Source organism: Microchirus variegatus (assembly GCF_963457635.1).
Source record: "Microchirus variegatus genome assembly, chromosome: 11".
NCBI classification, from domain to species: Eukaryota; Metazoa; Chordata; class Actinopteri; order Pleuronectiformes; family Soleidae; genus Microchirus; species Microchirus variegatus.
The window spans coordinates 24,628,281-24,646,420 of NC_139812.1; the positions used below are offsets into that span (position 1 = coordinate 24,628,281).

General features: G+C 42.8%; 1 protein-coding gene across 1 annotated transcript in view; it reads right to left on the minus strand.

The window, feature by feature from the left end:
- Window positions 1–18,018, minus strand: part of LOC310933967 (slit homolog 1 protein-like) — a gene marked incomplete at its 3' end in the record, with an annotated part of 131,239 nt that extends 113,221 nt beyond the window's left edge. The window contains exons 1-2 of the mRNA XM_083897552.1: window positions 17,898–18,018; window positions 964–1,035 (exon numbers count right to left, since the gene is read on the minus strand). Coding sequence (XP_083753678.1) covers window positions 964–1,035; window positions 17,898–18,013 — 188 coding nt within the window. The 5' untranslated portion in view covers window positions 18,014–18,018. The remainder of the gene's footprint in view (window positions 1–963; window positions 1,036–17,897) is intronic.
- Between the last annotated feature and the right edge of the window lie 122 nt (window positions 18,019–18,140).

Below are 18,140 nucleotides of genomic sequence, written 5' to 3' on the forward strand. Positions count from 1 at the left end.
ATATGTTGTTTACACAACGTGGATACGGACGATTCTGCGTCGATGGAGTGACAGGGAAACACATTATATGCTGTTATATGCCTCATGACATCGCTTGTTGATTTTCTAGTTGCTGGAAGATGCAACATTACTTAATATCAGTGTAAATTTGACTATTATTTAAAGATTTTTATAAACTTTAAGATCTCATTTGTGCATGAGAGTACAGGTGTTAATGTTGTGATATGATAATACTCTGTCATGTTTAGGTCTATATCACAGTGAATATTAAATTGAAGCTTGAATTAGTCATTTAAGGTAGATATTTTACCCAAATCATTCATGTATTTCCAGTGCTGGGGACGCTAACGGCGGTTAGCTGCGTTAACGGCATCAACATTAATACGTGACATGTTTCCACGACGACAGATTGGAAAAAGATGCGCATCATGTTTACGTGACTGCCAGTTGTTAAAATTAGTCTCTAAAATAACACCGTTTACCACTTAGCTCCGTTAGCTGCATTAGCTACTTCAGCGCCTACAGTCGAACTGCAGCGGTCTGTTTTATTGAACGAAAAGAGCAGCGCTACAAATAACCAGCGTACCTGTGTTCAGCGTACGTGTGCCTCTGTTTTTAAAGTTTAGCGTTACTTTAGAGACTCATTTTAACAATCGGGAGTTACGTAAACATGACGTCACGCGGGCCGCTAACTGCCGTTAACACATTAGCGTGCCCAGCACTATTTATTTCACTTTATTTTCACCTTCATTTGTGCCGAAATGTTTAAACTAAAGGGCAGAAAATAGAGTTCACATTATTGTAAGTGCAATAATATAGAAATTTGGAAAAATCCAATACATCATGAACCGTAATAATCAAATGGATTTGTAGGATCTGTGACGATAATAAGCGAGTACAACCTGGATAAAGCTCTGGTTAAGCGTCAATAGAACAAAAAAGGATAAAGGAAAATATACTTACAGAACTCGCAAGTACTTGAGTCCGGCAAAGTCACTCTTGGTGACGCGTGTGAGGTTATTCCCATTCAGCTCCCTGCAAACACAAAAACACACACATTTAAAAATAAAAAAAAGAAAGAATAATTAATAAACCCTAAAAACAAGTCTTAACACAAACTCAAAAAGTCATTTTAAGGGACGACAGGACGTGAGGACCATGCTCTCTATGCTTTATATGTTTATTTAAGTCCTCACAATAGACCACGCACACGCAAACACACACACACACACATACAGTGCCACAAGCTGTTTACACTGCTGCTGTAATATATGTTGAGAACGTTCATAATTACCGGTGCATTTGTTCAAGGCAAATTCAAGGCTTTTTAAGTGTGATGTTGAACATTTGCCAAGTCGGCAAAGTTCCAGCTCGATGGAGACACATGAAGAGGTTCCTATTAAAAATGGAAGCCACATTTGAGTGGAACGCGTTTGTCTTTTCACGACTACAAACACCACCCCCTCACCCCTCACCCCTCACCCCTCCCTCCCTCTGGCTGTCATGTCTCTCTGGTGTTGGGGGGGATTAGTGGGAGCCGGCCGAGGGGGATTTGAGCAGGGCCACGAGGCCAGAAAGCTAAGTGGTGTGGACATAACGCGAGCGGCGTCCCCCCGCTGAGAGGCCGAGAATTAAAAGACATGACAGGTGAAAAGCTGAGGATTTAAATACGACAATAATAATAGTAATTCATATTTAACCTCAGTAGCTGCTTGTATTCTCTTGACAGAGGGAAATAAAAGCACATACGTTCGGGGTCACCTATAGAATTTTGTTGTGTTTTCCATTTCCCTTTCGTCAAAGAACCAGCAAAAGTGTTTTCAGCTGTGCTAACAAGGGTTTTCAAGGGTTTTCTAATCATCCAATAGTCTTCTAACGCCATTAGCAAACAAAATGTACCGTTAGAACAGTGGAAATGGGCCTCTATACACCTATGTACATATTCCATTAAAAACCAGACGTTTGCAGCGAGAATAGTCGTTTACCACGTTAACGATGTATAGAGCACGTGTGTCAAACTCAAGGCCCGGGGGCCCAGATGAGGCCCGCCACGTCATTTTACGTGGCCCCGCGAGTGTGATTAATCGGTCTTAAAAATCTGTGTTAAAATAGGTCTATGCGTTGACCATAAACTACATTTCCCACAATGCACGGCGATTGCTTTGTTACCCGCAAAGTGACGGCCATCACCATCGCGGACCGGGTTACGTCTGTAATGCATCATATTTGTAACTTGAATCAGTAATAAGTACAGAAAGTTATTTAGCAATATGCTACGTAGTAGCTACCTTTATTTTCCGTTATGTTTGGTTACATTTTGTTACATTTATTCTGTATGACAGTTACAGCTGGTCCTTTGAGGGTAACAATTATGCTGATGTGGCCCTCAGAGAAATTAAGTTTGACACCCCTGGTATAGAGGATATTTCTGATTAATTTAATGTGAGATTCATTGAAAAAAAGTGATTTTCCTTCAAAAATAAGGACATTTCTAAGTGACCCCAAACTTTTGAACGGTAGTGTAAACCACACAAGCCACCCAGGTGCTACTGCACTTTATAAGCATCACGAGTCCATACGATCCTGACCTTCTCAACTCCAAAAAAACGGGGTCCAAATCTACGCCGAAAGCTCTTCCAAGCTCTTTCCCTTCAGTCTCTCTCTAGTCTAATGACTACTCCAGGGACCGTAGCACGACGTAGACCTAAAGAGAGTGGTCATTATAGACAGATGGTGTGTGTGTGTGTGTGTGTGTGTGTGTGTGTGTGTGTGTGTGTGTGTGTACACAGGTGCACCGACCAGGCCAAGCGACAGGGCCACGGGAAATAAATAATGGACTGAGCTTCATTAGCCTGGGCTCTGATACACACACATGTGGTGCTCATTACAGGTGCTTACACACACACACACACTTCTGGATTTCCAATGTCTCATCTTCAGGGTGGTCATTCTCCAACGACGACATCCGGAGAACATTACATAGACGAAGCAGAGAGACAGAATGAGGAGAGAGAGGAGAGAGAGTCAGTTAACGCGAGGACGTGTGGGTAAACGACGTGGTAAACGATGACTCACGCGTAAACAAACCAAACCGCACACTCACTGAAGTCTCGCTCGGCCCTGTAATAAGGGACAACATGCCAGAGTTTAACTGCGGTGCACTCAGAGTTGACTAATCAAACAAAAGCGTAAAGTGTTTTTGTTAGCCGGGGGGATCTGGTGAACTGAAAACTCAGTCACTGTTCAGCAGCAGAGGCGATTCTAGAGTCTGTAGGGGGCCCAAGACAAAAAAAATTCCCAGGGGGCCCTTCCTTCCAACCAGTGTTGATCATCGTTATGTTACAAATAATCTGACACTAACGATAAAATGTATCATTTTTTTTCAAAATGAATGAAATAACATGGAAAAACCTTAATTAAAGGTGCATTATGTAATAAATCTATAAGAAACTGGTCATAAAATTGTCTTAATATGTCACAGAGACTCAGGAATAATGTTCATATAACAAACAACAACAGTACAGACAAAATATTTGCATTAAAAAAATATTTTGCAGACTGCAAATCATGTTTTGGCATGTGGCGCCACCTACCGCCGTCTACCAATCATTGCAGTCAGTAGAGTCTCAGCTGCCGAGCAACCACGGGTTGCCAGTTACAAAAAAAAAAACGAAACCTAAAAGACCTCGGTATTTTGAATTTGATTGTAGTAACCGTTTTTGGCCACATTCTTACATATGGCGCCTTTAACCGTAATTATAAAGTATGTGACAATATTAATGTAAAGAACAATGAAATACTGTAAAGAGCTTTTAAAAACTATATAAACTTAGGGGGAAAAAAAATACATTACACTGTAAAGAAACCACACTTTAAAACAATATAAATATATAGAACAATAAAATCATGTAAATAACTGAAAAAAAACATATAGAAACTGAGTAAAAAAGATATGCATTACACTGTAAATAATCCTGAAAGTGAGGTGGGGCCCCTTTAGGGAGGTTTGCAAATCGCCCATTGTTTTTTAAGGGGGACAGGGAGGCGACTGGTCACTGCACATTTCAGTAAAAACAGCCCTCAGGCTCCGAGTGTCGGGGGCCCCCTATCGGCTCGGGGCCCCAGGCATTTGCCTGTTCACAAGCAGCGCCTCTGCTGTTCAGGTGCTGAAAATGCCCCCAGAGGCTGTTATCCTGCAATATCCTGCTCTTGAACGCAGCACCTGTTCAGCGACGACGACGACGACGACGCCGTGACATTTAGGCAAACCCTTTAAATGTCAGCCGCATCCTTATGATGTTTAAATTGGTCGAAAATCTGCACAGTTTATTTCATACTCTGACCTTTTCCATTTGGCATTTGGCAAAAAAAAGGGAAAGCACGCGATGTATCCAAGTGTTTGAAATGGCCCAGGTGATAATCAGGAACCCTGAATATTGCCGGCGTAATAACATTTCCTCTGCAGGAGTGATGACTGGTTTTTTAAAAGTCTACTGACACAACCTTTCGCAGCAAAGCGTTCCCGGGCCGAGCTGTAAATACCATTTTTTAAAATCAACGGCGCTCGGGAAACGCATCGTGAAGAGAACGCCTTTGCTTCACGATAAGAACTCGTGGTCCGTATATAAACTGCAGCAGCTCCTGATGTCTGACCCCCGTCTGATGAAGTCTGCTGACCCACAGGAGTATGATCTGTCTCTGGGGAAGTTCACTAAGTTACTCCCTTCTCTTGGAAAATAGCTGGGATTCACATCAAGCTTTGAACACACACACACACACACACTCACACACACACACACACACAGTGTGGTGGTCACGGTCGGTGAATATCGGTGCTAAGTATTTGAATGGATTCAAAAGAATCTCAGTGAACACATGATGAGACACAGACAGACGAGGAGAAAACTCTACGTCTAAATAAGGTCATAGATAGATAGATAGATAGATAGATAGATAGATAGATAGATAGATAGATAGATAGATAGATAGATAGATAGATAGATAGATAGATAGATAGATAGATAGATAGATAGATAGATAGATAGATAGATAGATAGATAATTAGCTAACAGATAGATAGATAGATAGATAGATAGATAGATAGATAGATAGATAGATAGATAGATAGATAGATAGATAGATAGATAGATAGATAGATAGATAGATAGATAGATAGACAACTAGCTAGCATTTAGATAGATAGATAGATAGATAGATAGATAGATAGATAGATAGATAGATAGATAGATAGATAGATAGATAGATAGATAGATAGATAGATAGATAGATAGATAGATAGATAGATAGATAGATAGACCACAGTAATATACAGTACAGTGTGAACGGCTCCAAAGATAAATCTGCACTTTATTATAGCTACATTATCGGCCGTTGCTATTTGCTTTGTTTCCCAATCAAAAAAAAGGTCTTAGAAATGTTTCTTTGGCACTGCAGCAAAGACACGCTCACAGATGTTTAGCAGCGTGCAGGGTTTTCACATTACGGTTACTTTAGTTTGACTTCAGAGGTACTTCAGTCCCAGTTCCTACAGCTGTCTCAGTCAAATCCACCCCCCCCCCCCCCACCCCGATTGCCGACACACTTCCTGGAGAGCGAGTGGATTTATGACATCACTATCTAATCCTTTTTTCCTCCTCTGTCCGGAGCTGATTGATGCCTCCGAGTACTTCCTGGAGCACCTTCCCTCGGGGTGGACAAGCAGCAGCTCTATGCTCCACTGCTCTACATCTCTATAATTCAAAAAGCAGTGCTACAATGCTGAAAAACTCATTATTATTTATTTTTGCCAGCTGCTGGGGATATAAAGGGTGGACCTGGTTCAAATTTTGAAGCCTGCACAGATATATAATCTGATAGATGAGCCACAAGTGCTCAGCCTTTGACCATATTAATATACAGCAGGTAACATAAATGTTCCACTGGGTGTTTGTGAGAGCAAATAAGAACAATAACAAGAATTGACTGCTTTCACCACCATTTTGAATTGGTGTGAGTGACACTGCAGAACTAAAATGAACACAGATGAGTCACTTTCACTTGTTTCTGTGTGTGTTGTTTGTTTGTTTTCCCTCCCTTCCTTCCTTGTTAATGATTGCGGGAAGTTGAGATCTCGCTCCCGTCTCGAGATATGAGAGCTGTTAATGTTGTCACACACACATTCTTTTGATCGCACGATCATGAAAATGTGTTCCTGGTACAAAACGCCAGCAATAAAACGTACACACAGAAAAATAATGTGTAGTCTGGGGTTGCACACTCTGGAAAGACGTTTTTAAACCATATATTTCATACCTATCATACCGCTCGGGGGGCATTATTACCTTTACATCACATGTGTCAAACTCAAGGCCCGGGGGCCAGATGTGGCCCGCCATGTCATTTAATGTGGCCCGTGAGTGATTAATTGGTCTAAAAAATCTGCGTTAAAATAGGTCTAAGGTGCTTTAAGGCGAGCGCTGACCATAAACTACATTTCCCACAATGCATGGTGATTGTGTGACCAGCAAAGTGACGGCACCGCCACTAGATCGCAGTGTATCATTGTATATGCATCATGGGACGAGTCAAATTGAATAAGTAATAAATACAGAAAGTTATTTAGCAATATGTTACGTAGTAGTTACCTTTATTTTACATTACGTTTGGTTACATTTCGTTACATTTATTCATCTGGCCCTTTGAGGGTAACAATTATGCTGATGTGGCCCTCAGTGAAAATTCGCCAAGATGGACGCCAAATCCAAGATGGCTGACTTCCTCTTGACTTGAGGTCATGGTGTCAAGAGGATTTTTTGTTGGTCTTGGGCCGGACAATGTTCATACCAAATTTCGGGAAATTCGGCGCAACTAAATTATGGCCCGCTCCAAAGGTAGGTGTTTGACCTGTGGGGGTGCAACTGAACCATTTTCCATTATTTTATCGAATTTTTCGCCAGTTCTGGTTTGCGTGGCAATTTTGGATTTACACGCATGTTTAGGGGGTCAAATTCAAGATTCCCCCACGGAGAAAATTAATAATAATTGCTCGGTCCCTAATAAAGGTCTTACTCGAGGTGAACTCTACATATAAGGCCACAACAGGTGAACATTTGTGATTGGAAGTAAATATCGTTCCCTTTCACTCACTCATTTCTTCTTCTTCTTCCTGTTCAGTGCAGGCAGCGATGGCCACTGCGAGCTCTGCAGGACCATTTGTCCTGAACAGATTTGGCCTGGCAGGGAACGACAGACGCCAGCTGATAGAGGAGCGGCGGGCGCAGCGTTGATCGAACTCCCTCGCTGTGTGGAAACAATCTGAGCGCAGACGCCTGAAGTCGTGCACATCCCAAGCACGGATGACTACAAACACACTGATAATCCTAATAAACCAGACCAGACGAGCGAAAGCATTTCGCGAGCATATGGACGCGACAGCCGCGAAACTGACAGCGTTGTTAGCTGCCTAAAAGTGACGGAGTGGACGAGTGCGGCGGAGTGTTGCGAGCAGTCGGGGAGCTGTGAGGAGCCGCGATGGGCCGTCTGGCAGATGTCAGCGGCAGCAGAGATGAGGCATCGGCGGGGCCCCGGGTATAAGCGCTAGACTACGAGGGCGAAAAAAAGTGACCTACATATTATCGCTTCGGTCTCGACGAGCTACGCGACAAGACAGTACCTCAAACTCCGAGACGGAGAGAGAGAGAGGGAGAGAGAGAGCGCAGACCACCGTGACCAAAATAACACTCTTAAAACCCAACTGGAACACTTCTATGCAGACTGAGAGGTCAGATTTCTGCTCTGCTCGAACAAAACTTTCCTTTCTATTGAAATGTGGCTTTCAAGGCCCTCGACTGTACTTTTTGTGTGTGTGTGTGTGTGTGTGTGTGTTCAGAGCGTAAAGACCACGCTTGAGTGTTTTCCTGGCTCCTTCGAGGGCTATTTACGGCGTTCATTCGGCTCGGTCAGGCCTCAGACGCAGGAGGACGGCTGATAGGAAAGGTAAATACGAGGCAGATCTTTTTTACACACACACACACACACACACACCTCTTGATCTTTCACCCATGTAGCCTCCTCCAAACATCTCAATTTTAAACCCAAGCGTCTGACTTCTCTGGCTGTTTCCACACCGTCCTTCACACCGCAACAACAACCTCGACAAGGGCACGCTGTGTTTTTTTTTCGACCGCCACATGCTGATGTCAGCAAAAAAAAAAAAAAACTTCACACAGATAACAAGAAAAGTCTGGGAGTCGGGGAGGAAAAGTAGAGCACAGACACTTTGTGATCAAACATAGATAACTTCTCTGACACTCTCTCAGGCCCAAGTCAATCAATTAAACATCTGTTCCAGCGTCTGTTTCTGCACACACACACACACACACACACACACACACACACACACAGAGGGGTCTTTCATGGTTTTGTACTGTATCTGCAGTTTGTTCAGTGACAGATGCCGATGGCTCTGTTGTGGCTTTTAAAGGCATCGAAAGGCTGCTGCGAGCGCCGGCTTTGACTGTAAAAGTGTATCGTATGGATAAAACATCTGCTCTGCCACATCTATGATGTTCAAATTCACTCCGCGCAGACGGATAAGACGAGGTTCGTCCGCGCGAGACGCGTGTCGACAGCCGGGTAATTTGTTGGGATGTCGCCCGTGTGTGCTGACATAATCCAGAGACTGGATCGATTTGTTTCAAAAGGAGACATATTACGCAAAACTTTTTAATCATTTTAATGCTTGTATTTGGGACTCTGGAGGCCCAAAAAGCCCTATGTTCCGAAATCCCTATGTTCGGAAATCCCTATGTTCCGAAATCACTATGTTCCGAAAGCCCTATGTTCCGAAATCACTATGTTCCGAAATCCCTATGTTCCGATATCCCTATGTTCCGAAAGCCCTATGTTCCGAAATCACTATGTTCCGAAATCCCTATGTTCCGAAATCCCTATGTTCCGAAATCACTATGTTCCGAAATCACTATGTTCCGAAAGCCCTATGTTCCGAAATCCCTATGTTTCCGAAATCACTATGTTCCGAAAGCCCTATGTTCCGAAATCACTATGTTCCGAAATCCCTATGTTCCGAAATCACTATGTTCCGAAATCACTATGTTCCGAAATCCCAATGTTCCGAAATCACTATGTTCCGAAAGCCCTATGTTCCGAAATCCCAATGTTCCGAAATCACTATGTTCCGAAAGCCCTATGTTCCGAAATCACTATGTTCTGAAATCCCTATGTACCGAAATCCCTATGTTCCGAAAGCCCTATGTTCCAAAATCCCAATGTTCCGAAATCACTATGTTCCGAAAGCCCTATGTTCTGAAATCACTATGTTCCCAAAGCCCTATGTTCCGAAATCACTATGTTCCGAAATCCCTATGTTCCGAAATCCCTATGTTCCGAAATCACTATGTTCCGAAAGCCCTATGTTCCGAAATCCCTATATTCCGAAATCCCTATGTTTCCGAAATCACTATGTTCCGAAATCCCTATATTCCGAAATCACTATGTTCCGAAATCCCGAAGTTCCGAAATCACTATGTTCCAAAATCACTATGTTCCAAAATCCCTATGTTCCGAAATCCCTATGTTCCGAAATCCCAATGTTCCGAAATCACTATGTTCCGAAATCCCTATGTTCCAAAATCACTATGTTCCAAAATCCCTATGTTCCGAAATCACTATGTTCTGAAAGCCCTGTTCCGAAATTCCTATGTTCCGAAATCCCTATGTTCCGAAAGCCCTATGTTCCGAAAGCCCTATGTTCCAAAACCAATGTTCCAAAATCCCAATGTTCCGAAATCCCAATGTTTCGAAATCCCTATGTTCCGAAATCCCTATGTTCCGAAACCCATGTTCCGAAAGCCATGTTCCGAAAGCCCTATGTTCCGAAATCCCAATGTTTCGAAATCCCTATGTTCCGAAAGCCCTATGTTCCGAAACCCCTATGTTCCGAAACCCCTATGTTCCGAAAGCCCTATGTTCCGAAATCCCTATGTTCCGAAAGCCCTATGTTCCGAAACCCCTATGTTCCGAAAGCCCTACATTCCGCAATCACTACGTTCCGAAAGCCCTATGTTACGAAATCCCTATGTTCCGAAATCACTATGTTCCAAAATCCCTATGTTCCGAAATCACTATGTTCCAAAATCCCTATGTTCCGAAATCACTATGTTCCGAAATCCCTATGTTCCGAAAGCCCTATGTTCCGAAAGCCCTATGTTCCGAAAGACCCATGTTCCGAAAGAATACAATCTGCTAACCCCTGGCTCCGCTGGCTTTCGGAGTTAGCCCAGTTAGCGCGGTGAGCTATCATTGTGACTTCATAATGAGACATTCCTGGAATTGTTGTCTCGCGGAGCTCCGCTTTGTCCTTAAAAAACGCAAGTGCAGACGAGGGCAATAGTATCCTGAAGAGCGGAAGTCCGCGAAGTGTTCTATTCTTGTCTCCACAGTGCAGCACAGAGTTCTACACAAACTTCCAGCCTCAGAGGATTTACATTTCACATATGAAGGCAATGTGCCGGCTAGAGTCGGCAAATGATGTATTTTCCAAATGCTAACTGCTGTTAGCTGCCGTTAGCCTAAGTGACGCTGATGTAGTTTCCTGTGTCTAATTTGCATATTTAAAGAGACAGGCGCTCAAAACAGAGCGTTCTGAACAGGGCTGTTTTGGCAGGTGATTGAACTGCTGTGGTGCTTCATCCTTAAGGTGTTTTGACCAAAGCATGTCACAGACATGTTCATTAGGACACCAGGGAACTAGGTTAACTTGGAGAAATAGGGTATAATATGTCTACTTTAAATGACATGCATAAAATGAAGTTGTGATACTTCAGCAAAAAAATAACTTTTGGAAATGGGTGATTTACATATTCAAAACAATATTAGAGGTAAGAAAAACACATTATGTTGTGCACAAATTCGCTCGAGTCACGATTTAAACTGAGAAGTGGGTCGTGATCGTTTGTCATCTTTGAAAAAGTGGGTCCCCGTTTAAAGTTAGTTCTGGAGACGCTGCTCTAATGTGACAGCGAAAGCCTAAAAATACACTGAGCACACTGATGTTGTCGCTCCTCATAGACGTGATCGTGATTATGATAATACATGATATTAGATAACTCCCATTGGAAGAGAAAAATAAGCAAAGTCATTTCAGATTTTGGAAAAAAACAATGAAATGACAAAGATTTTAAACAATGAGTTGATTTTTTCCATGATCTCAAGCTCTCTTTGCATCTGGAAACCTGTCCATAATCACCCCAATCGAGCTTATATCACATCAAAAGCATGCTTAAGTAACGCAAATGTGGATTATGAAGAAACATCTACGACGTCAGGAGACACAAACACACACACACACACACACACACACACACACACACACACACACACACATTTCTGCTCCCATTGCTCAGCTTCTCAGTGACCATGCACACGGGTTAAAAGCATCACTTCTGAGGGATGAAAGGTGATCTACGGTGGATTCTCCCAAATTGGATTATCACGGTCTACTGAGATACAACCACTTTCAGACAGGCGTGCAAACCAATCGTGCATGTGCACTCAAATGTGCACATTATGCACACATCGCACAAACCACAGCATGTCAGACATGCGTAAGGAGAAGAAGTGCAGGTGTTCACACACACACACACACACACACACACACACACAGTCTGGTTTCAGGAAATGTCTTCATCCAACATGAAATCCCCCAAAAAACAACTCTGTACAACGCTGTAGTACATATGCCAGGCCTGTGTGAGGTGCTGCTAGTAGAAAATACACCAAAGTGGAGAATAAGACTTTTAAATAAAGCTTTATATTGGTTTCCATGACGACCGACCTGAAAAACGTGCACGTGACGTCATGTTTACGTGACTCCCGATTGTTAAAATGATTCTCTAAAGTAACGCTAAAGTTACGCAGTACACAGGTGCGTTGCTTATTTGTAGCGCTGCTCTTTTTCGTTTAATGAAACTGACTGTAGGCGCGCTAACGCCGCTAAAGGAGCTAATGCAGCTAACCGAGCTAGCTGGTAAACGGTGCCTGGACTACGTTGCTGCGCCGCGTAAACACGGAAATGCTTCATGCGTTAACGTTGGCTCAGTTAACGCCGGATAAGAAGGAAAATACGAAGTAAAAGTTATTAAAAAAGCAAAAAAAAATGACCAAACGCAAAACAAGGAATACGATGATGACGATAACAACGGCCAGCGCACTAGTGCGTGGTACAGTTGTCTACACGAAAACACAATGTTTCTGAAAACACAATGTTTCTGGCGGCCCCGCAATGAATTACAGTTGGTAGTTTTAATCCAGGAGCTACTAAGCTTGTTAAATGTTTATTGGACATTACTGGATACAGACCAATAAGTGTAAACTGTAGAACTGCAATCTGGTCATTAAAATTATTACAAATGGGATTTCTTTCTGTTTTTTTTCTTTGGTGGCCCTCAGTCCAAAGTTGGGTTCCTAAATTGGCCCTCAGGTATCAAAACTTTGAGAACCCGTGTTCTAAGGACACAGCATTGACGTCCAGCCAAAGCCTTGTTTTTAAACCTTAACCATAACCAGTTAGTGCCTAATCATACCTTAGTCCTGCACTCTTAGAAATAAAAGTGCTAAGTAGAACCATATAAGGTTCTTCTGCTTGTCCTCATAGGAGAACCCTTTTGGAGGGTTCCACCAAGAACCTTTATTCAGGAAAGGGGTTTTAAAGGGTTCTCTGGCTCAAAATGGTTCTTACTGGAACCATTAGTGTTACCAAGAATCCTTGAAAAACCCTTTCTTCGGGGAAAGGGTTCTTCAGAAGCAAATGGTTCCAGGTAGAACCTCAGCCCTTGTAGAAGGACCCTTTTGGAACCCTTATTTCTAAGAGTGTACACTTAACCAGAACCTCAGGCTTTGGTCTCCATGACGTCTACTGGTCCTGACATATTCACCGCCTCTACCAGAAAACGTTCCGAGGTAAGTAAACCTCCCTGTTGTTGGGGGTCATTTCTCAGTTCTCCTGAGAACAATCAAACCGTTCCATAACTGAGCTTCTGGTGTGAGCGTTCTATCATCACTCAGCTATCAGACGTGTGGCGTTAAGTGTGTTGAGCATAAACATAACCGTCCGAAATTCAACATCCAGGAGGACAAAGAGACGGCGTCCGACTGGTGAAAAAGGACACAGCTGCGTTGAGCTGGCGGTAAACTGAAGTGACTCAGTCCCAGGCCTGTAATTTCACAACGCTTCTCCGAGCATAAACATTCTCCGAATGATTTTCATTCCGGGCATTATCGCTCCTCATGGGATTACTGGCTCTGAGGATGGATATATTAGTCTGGAGAAAAGAAAGTCTTCAGTCCGCCTCCCGGCTAGACCCATTTACCCCTGTTCTAATAAATAACACAGTGTTGTTTATTCATTCAGTGGCGTAGAGGTTTAGTTACAAGTGTCTTCATTCCGCCGTAATCCCTTCATTAGTGCGTTTAGCGCTTTAGTTTTGTGCCTCGCCTTGTTGGATCTACCTCCACCTTCCAGCTCCACGCCTCGCTGTCAGGTCGTCACACAGCCAGAGTTGGCAGCTAGTGGGCAGGCTGTGTTCAGGCTTGTCAGGGCAAATTATGGATCAGGTGGCTGGTGAGTTATCAGTTGTTCCAGTGATGAACCGGTGCCAAAAACACTGCAGGCTTTCCCTGGCACACAGGAGCGCACACACACACACACACACACACACACACACACACACACACACACACACCTCCTGCTTCCACACACACCACAGGACCCCCCCTCCATTACCCCTGCTTCCATCTAATAATACTGACATATGGACACACATGTGCATGAATATACACAAGTTAATCACACGTTCATGAATACGTATCCTCCACCTCCTCTGATGGACAATCTAAACTAAATATGAGCCCCGAAATCTCAGTACAGGTCTTTATCTGACACAGGAACTCACCATCAACACTGAAGGTTTTATAATTACACGGCAAACACATTTACATACGAGGGCTCAGCGGTGAGGATGAATAATTTGGGGGAAAAGATAAAACAAATAAAAAATTTGATTTTTCTGACACTGCAGTAACAAAGTATCTTTAGATAGAAGGAAGGAAGGAAGGAAGGATAGGTCGGTGGGTAGATAGGTAGGAAGGAAGGTCGGTCGGTTTGAAGAAAGGTAGGTAGGTAGGATGGAAGGAAGGAAGTTAGGTAGGAAGGTCAGTCGGAAGGAAGGTAGATAGGTAGGTAAGAAGAATGAAGGAAGGAAAGGTAGGTAGGTAGGAAGTCAGGAAGGTAGGAAAGATAGGTAAGTAGGTAGGTAGGTAGTAAGGACGGTAGGTTGGAAGGAAGGTAGGAAGGACGGAAGGAAGTTAGATAGATAGGTAGGTAGAAAGAATGAAGGAAGGATAGGTAGGTAGGTAGGTAGGTAGGTAGGTAGGTAGGTAGGTAGGTAGGTAGGTAGGTAGGTAGGTAGGTAGGTAGGTAGGTAGGTAGGAAGTAAGGAAAGTAGGAAAGATAGGTAAGTAGGTCGGTAGGTAGTAAGGACGGTAGGTTGGAAGGAAGGTAGATTGTAAGGAAGGTAGGTAGTAAGGACGGAAGGAAGGTAGGTAGGAAGGACGGAAGGAAGTTAGGTAGATAGGTAGGTAGGAAGAATGAAGGAAGGAATGGGTAGGTAGGTAGGTAGGTAGGTAGGTAGGTAGGTAGGTAGGTAGGTAGGTAGGTAGGTAGGTAGGTAGGTAGGTAGGTAGGTAGGTAGGAAGGAAGGAAGGAAGTTAGGTAGATTGATAGATTGGTAGGTAGGAAGAATGAAGGAAGGAATGGGTAGGTAGGTAGGTAGGTAGGTAGGTAGGTAGGTAGGTAGGTAGGTAGGTAGGTAGGTAGGTAGGTAGGTAGGTAGGTAGGTTGGAAGGAAGTTAGGTAGATAGGTAGGTAGGAAGAATGAAGGAAGGAATGGGTAGGTAGGTAGGTAGTAAGGACGGTAGATTCGGAAGGAAGGTCAGATAGAAGTAGGGAGGAAGGATAGGTCATTGGGTAGGTAGGTAGGAAGGAAGGTCGGTCGGAAAAAAGGTAGGTAGGAAGGAAGTTAGGTAGATAGGTGGGAAGGTCGGAAGGAAGGTAGGTAGGATGGTCGGGAGGAAGGAAGGAAGGAAAGATAGGTAAGTAAGTAGTTAGGTAGTTAGGAAAGATAGATAGGTAGGTAGGTAGGTAGGTAGCAAGGAAGGAAGATAGTTTGCAAAGACGGTAGGTAGGTAGGAAGGAAGGTTGGTTGGTCGGTCGATCGATCGATGACGAGGAGAAAACTCTACGTCTAAATAAGGTCATTCATAGATAGATAGATAGATAGATAGATAGATAGATAGATAGATAGATAGATAGATAGATAGATAGATAGAAAGTTGTTTGATAAATGTTATTATTCTCTCTCTCTCTTTGTGTGTGGTGTGATATCGATGTGATTGATGTTAATATGATATTAAATGAATAAAGAAAAGGACACAGTGTAGGAGCTGATGCAGAGGGGGAGGAGCATCTGTGTCCTGTTAGAGACACAGTGTGATTGTAACACGTGGAGCTCTGTCTCATTACAGGCTGCAGTCTGAGGGAGCACAGGGTCAGACTGAGGCAAACCTAAAGTGACAAGTGCAAATGGGATTCTGCTCCCTGTATCCACACCACGCCCCACACACACACACACACAAACCTAACATATGCATTCACACCAGATTCCATAAAAACTCTAAGTGACAAATTGACAGAGTGTAAAGCCTCCTCTGCGTCTGCTTTTCTTCCAAACACTTAAATCTCCTCCCGTTAAAGAGAAACAAGGCCGTTTTCGAAACAGGATACACTTCAACAATCCGTGTGTCATTTAAACGAGTTTTTCTGCAAAGAAAAAAAAAAGCACAAACGTCTGGGAAAAAAGTCTACGTAAAAAAGTTGACCGAGTCATTACTCAGTAGCAGCTGCACACTTTCATTCACATGAACACGTATCTCGCAAACGCATGGACGTAAATCTAACGCTGCACCAGAGGGACCATCACGTGGGTCTGTGTTGACTTGCACAATCACCTTGACGAATCACCGCATATATGACGGCTCGCAAAATCAGGAGAGAGTCTCTATTGTTGTGTTGGCACTCCACACACACACACACACAATATTAAACTGCAGCATCCTGCAAGAGATTCTTAAAAAACCGTCTGACCTATGAATGCACAAACAACTTCTATCACAGAAACGCTCCCGAGTGCAGGGGCAGGGCCGATTCCCTGTGTGAACGACCATTCATGTAAGAAGGAAACCACAAAATGAGCGCGTTTCCTCTCTGCGTCAGCGTCGGAGCAGCACGTGCACGTACAGTAAAAACAAAAAACAAAAAAAAACGAAAAACAGAGGTGTTCTTAGAAATTAAATATGAAAAACATCAAACTGTGCCAGCGCTGCTGCCTCTGATACAGGCTCGTTTCTCGCTCCTCTGTTTCCCAACACATGTTTTATTCACCGCTGATGTTCCAGAGACAACAAGAACGATCTCACTCTCCTCACCTTTCCTGATTTACCGATGAATATTTCAGAGGAATATCAAGAAGAAGGAGAAGAAGACAGAAAAGGAACTCCACCTCTCACTCTCCATCATCCTCCTCCTCCTCCTCCTCCTCCCTCTTTCATTTATGAGACAGCAGTGACGTGATCCTCGAGCGAGAGTCACTTAAGAAGAAGGTTTGCGCTTCATTTTCTACATCATTTAACAGATTTGCGGAGCAAGTGTTCGAGGAGGAGGGAGAACGAGAGGAGAAGGAAGTGAACAGAGATGGAAGATAATGTATGTTTATACAAGAAGAACTGTGTTTGAGGCCATTCTGACTTTAGATTTCAACTTAATTCAACCTTTATGCTCTTTAAAAGTCAAAAATCAACTATATATATATATATATATGAACTATTTTTATGTATGTATAAAACACATATATACGTGCACATATAGATGTATATATATACACACACATATACATACACATATATACACATATATATACATACACATATATACACGTATGAACTATTTTTATATGTATAAAACATATATGTACATACATAGATGTATATATATACACTCAAACATACACATACATACACATATATATATATACATATGTTGTGTATACATATATATAAACATATATACACACATATACATATATGTATACATATATATACATACACATATATACAGATGTGTGCCTTTCATATTTTACCCGTTTGTTTTTGATATATATATATATATATATATATATACACATATATACACACACACACACTTATATATATACACATATTTATACGCACACTTATACATATATATATATATATAAAAGTATGTATATATACACATATATATACATACATATACATGCATACATATATATATATATATATATATATATATATATCAAAAACAAACAGGTAAAATATGAAAAGCACACATCTGCTCCTGCACTTTCCAGATTCTCATGCCTATTTATACCTGACTGGAATGCCAGGGAGTGAGTGAGTGAGTGAGTGTGTGAGACACACACACATGCATGCACACACACACACACACACACATGCACACACACACATGGACACACACATTTGCGCACACACAATATTTGCAGGCTATTGTTCTCTCTCAGTCCAGGCAAAGTCATGTGCACTTCAGCGAGATAACAAGAGAAACAGAGGCAACAGAACACAGGGATACAGTTTTGAGTTTGTGTGTCAGTCACACACACACACACACACACACACGCACACACACACACACACACACACACACACACACACACACACACACACACACACACACACACACACACACACAGAGTGCAGATGGTACTCACAGTCTCTCGGTGTTGCGGGGGATATTCCTTGGCATGGTTTTCAGAGCCAGTCCGTGGCAGTCCACCGTGGTGCCGCTGCACGAGCACAGGGCAGGGCAGGCGCCGGCGCTGCCCATGAGCAAGGCACAGAGCATCACTGCCCACATCCAGGGAGTGCAGCTGCCTCTCGCGGGCATGTTTTCACCACGGCTGCAGCCTGCTCCTCTTCAAACAACAAACAAACTCTGCAACTGCAACTGCAAA